At 55.4% G+C, this 1380-nt stretch overlaps 1 protein-coding gene across 1 annotated transcript in view; it reads left to right on the top strand.

Moving 5' to 3' along the window:
• The window catches only part of P2RX4 (purinergic receptor P2X 4), a 17632-nt gene extending 16252 nt beyond the window's left edge, over nucleotides 1–1380 (top strand). The window contains exons 11-12 of the mRNA XM_077748008.1: nucleotides 192–287; nucleotides 838–1380. Coding sequence (XP_077604134.1) covers nucleotides 192–287; nucleotides 838–864 — 123 coding nt within the window. The 3' untranslated portion in view covers nucleotides 865–1380. The remainder of the gene's footprint in view (nucleotides 1–191; nucleotides 288–837) is intronic.

Raw genomic sequence — 1380 nt, 5'->3', positions numbered from 1 at the left:
TACCCCTGCCCCCAGCCCCACCTCCCCTTCCCTTCTCCAAGACCACGGCCTAGGGGCCTTGCCTTCTCCTGAGAGGTGGAGCCTTGCCCTTCCTTTCCTTGAAAGATTCCAGGCTTTGTGGGAAGGGGCGCGCACAGAATAACGGGCTAAAACATCCCGGCTCGTCCTTTCTCGCCCTGTGCTGCACTCAGGCCACAGTGCTGTGTGACGTCATAGTCCTCTACTGCATGAAGAAAAGATTCTACTACCGGGAGAAGAAATACAAGTATGTGGAGGATTACGAGCAGGTAGGCCACCTCCTAAACTCCAGCGGGCAGGAAGGTCCGCATCCACTTCTTGTACCAGTGGTGAGCACTGGGGCGCTGGGCCGTCTGGGGGAGACCTGGGCACACAGGTGGCGCTCTTTTGGCACGTGGCCAACCCAGGCGGCTGCACACCACTCCTCACCCTTGCCCTCTGCTCCATTTCTAGACCGTCTGTACTAGTAGTCACTTCATACTTTTCTTCAAACGGACTCACTCTCTAAAATCTAGCCTCAGTTTTAATTAGTGACAGCTCAGGTTAGGTATATTCATGAATATTATGACAAAATCTATGTCCACACACTACTTAAACTTGCCTAACATAGCAAGAGGGGTTGGGTACCATGCTTTGAGAACCCCTGCACTAGTACTAAGCTGAGTATATGTAGTTGGGGAGGGCTACCCAAAGTCCTCAGGGCCAGTGCCTGGCTCTCGCCTGCCCCAGATGGTCCAGGCTTGCCTATGGGCAGCCCATGGTGCGAATACATCTATCCAGAAGCGTATCAGTCAACAATAAGCATACCTTTCTTTGCAGGGGCTTGGCGGTGAGATGGACCAGTGATGTGTCCTCCACACCTGGGCTCCCCACGGCCCTCACCAGAGCACAGTGAGGAGAAAAGGCTGCTGTTGTCACCCCAGAGAAGGTTCCAGATTCTGAGTCTGCCTCCACCGCACAAGAACTTCACAGTCGCCCAGCTGCTCCAGTGTTTTGTGTGTAGGGCGTGCATAGTAAACCACCCTGCACAGTGGGTCACCTCAACTCTGGGTTGCTGGGGCGACCTCTGGCCCCAGGGCCATGGGGCTACTGCTGCTGCAGGGCCGGGGCCTCCCGCAGGGCAACCTTCCTCAGGGGCTCCCGCCTCCAGGCCCCTGCGAGACAGGTCCAGTTGGGGCCCAGCAGCTCTGTTCAAGCACTTTATAAGGGAAGGAAGGTCACTAGGTGTGTCACTGGCTCTTGATCACACGGGCCGCTGTTCCTCCCCCACATCCATGCTGTCACAGAGTTAGCACGTCCCCTCGAGAAGAGGCATGTGGAGGTGATAGAGGACCAAACATTAAAACGATTTTTTCCATCTTT

Source organism: Crocuta crocuta, unplaced genomic scaffold (genome assembly GCF_008692635.1).
Source record: "Crocuta crocuta isolate KB4526 unplaced genomic scaffold, BGI_CrCroc_1.0 scaffold29, whole genome shotgun sequence".
Taxonomy (NCBI): Eukaryota; Metazoa; Chordata; class Mammalia; order Carnivora; family Hyaenidae; genus Crocuta; species Crocuta crocuta.
This window is presented reverse-complemented; position numbering and strand designations above follow the sequence as displayed.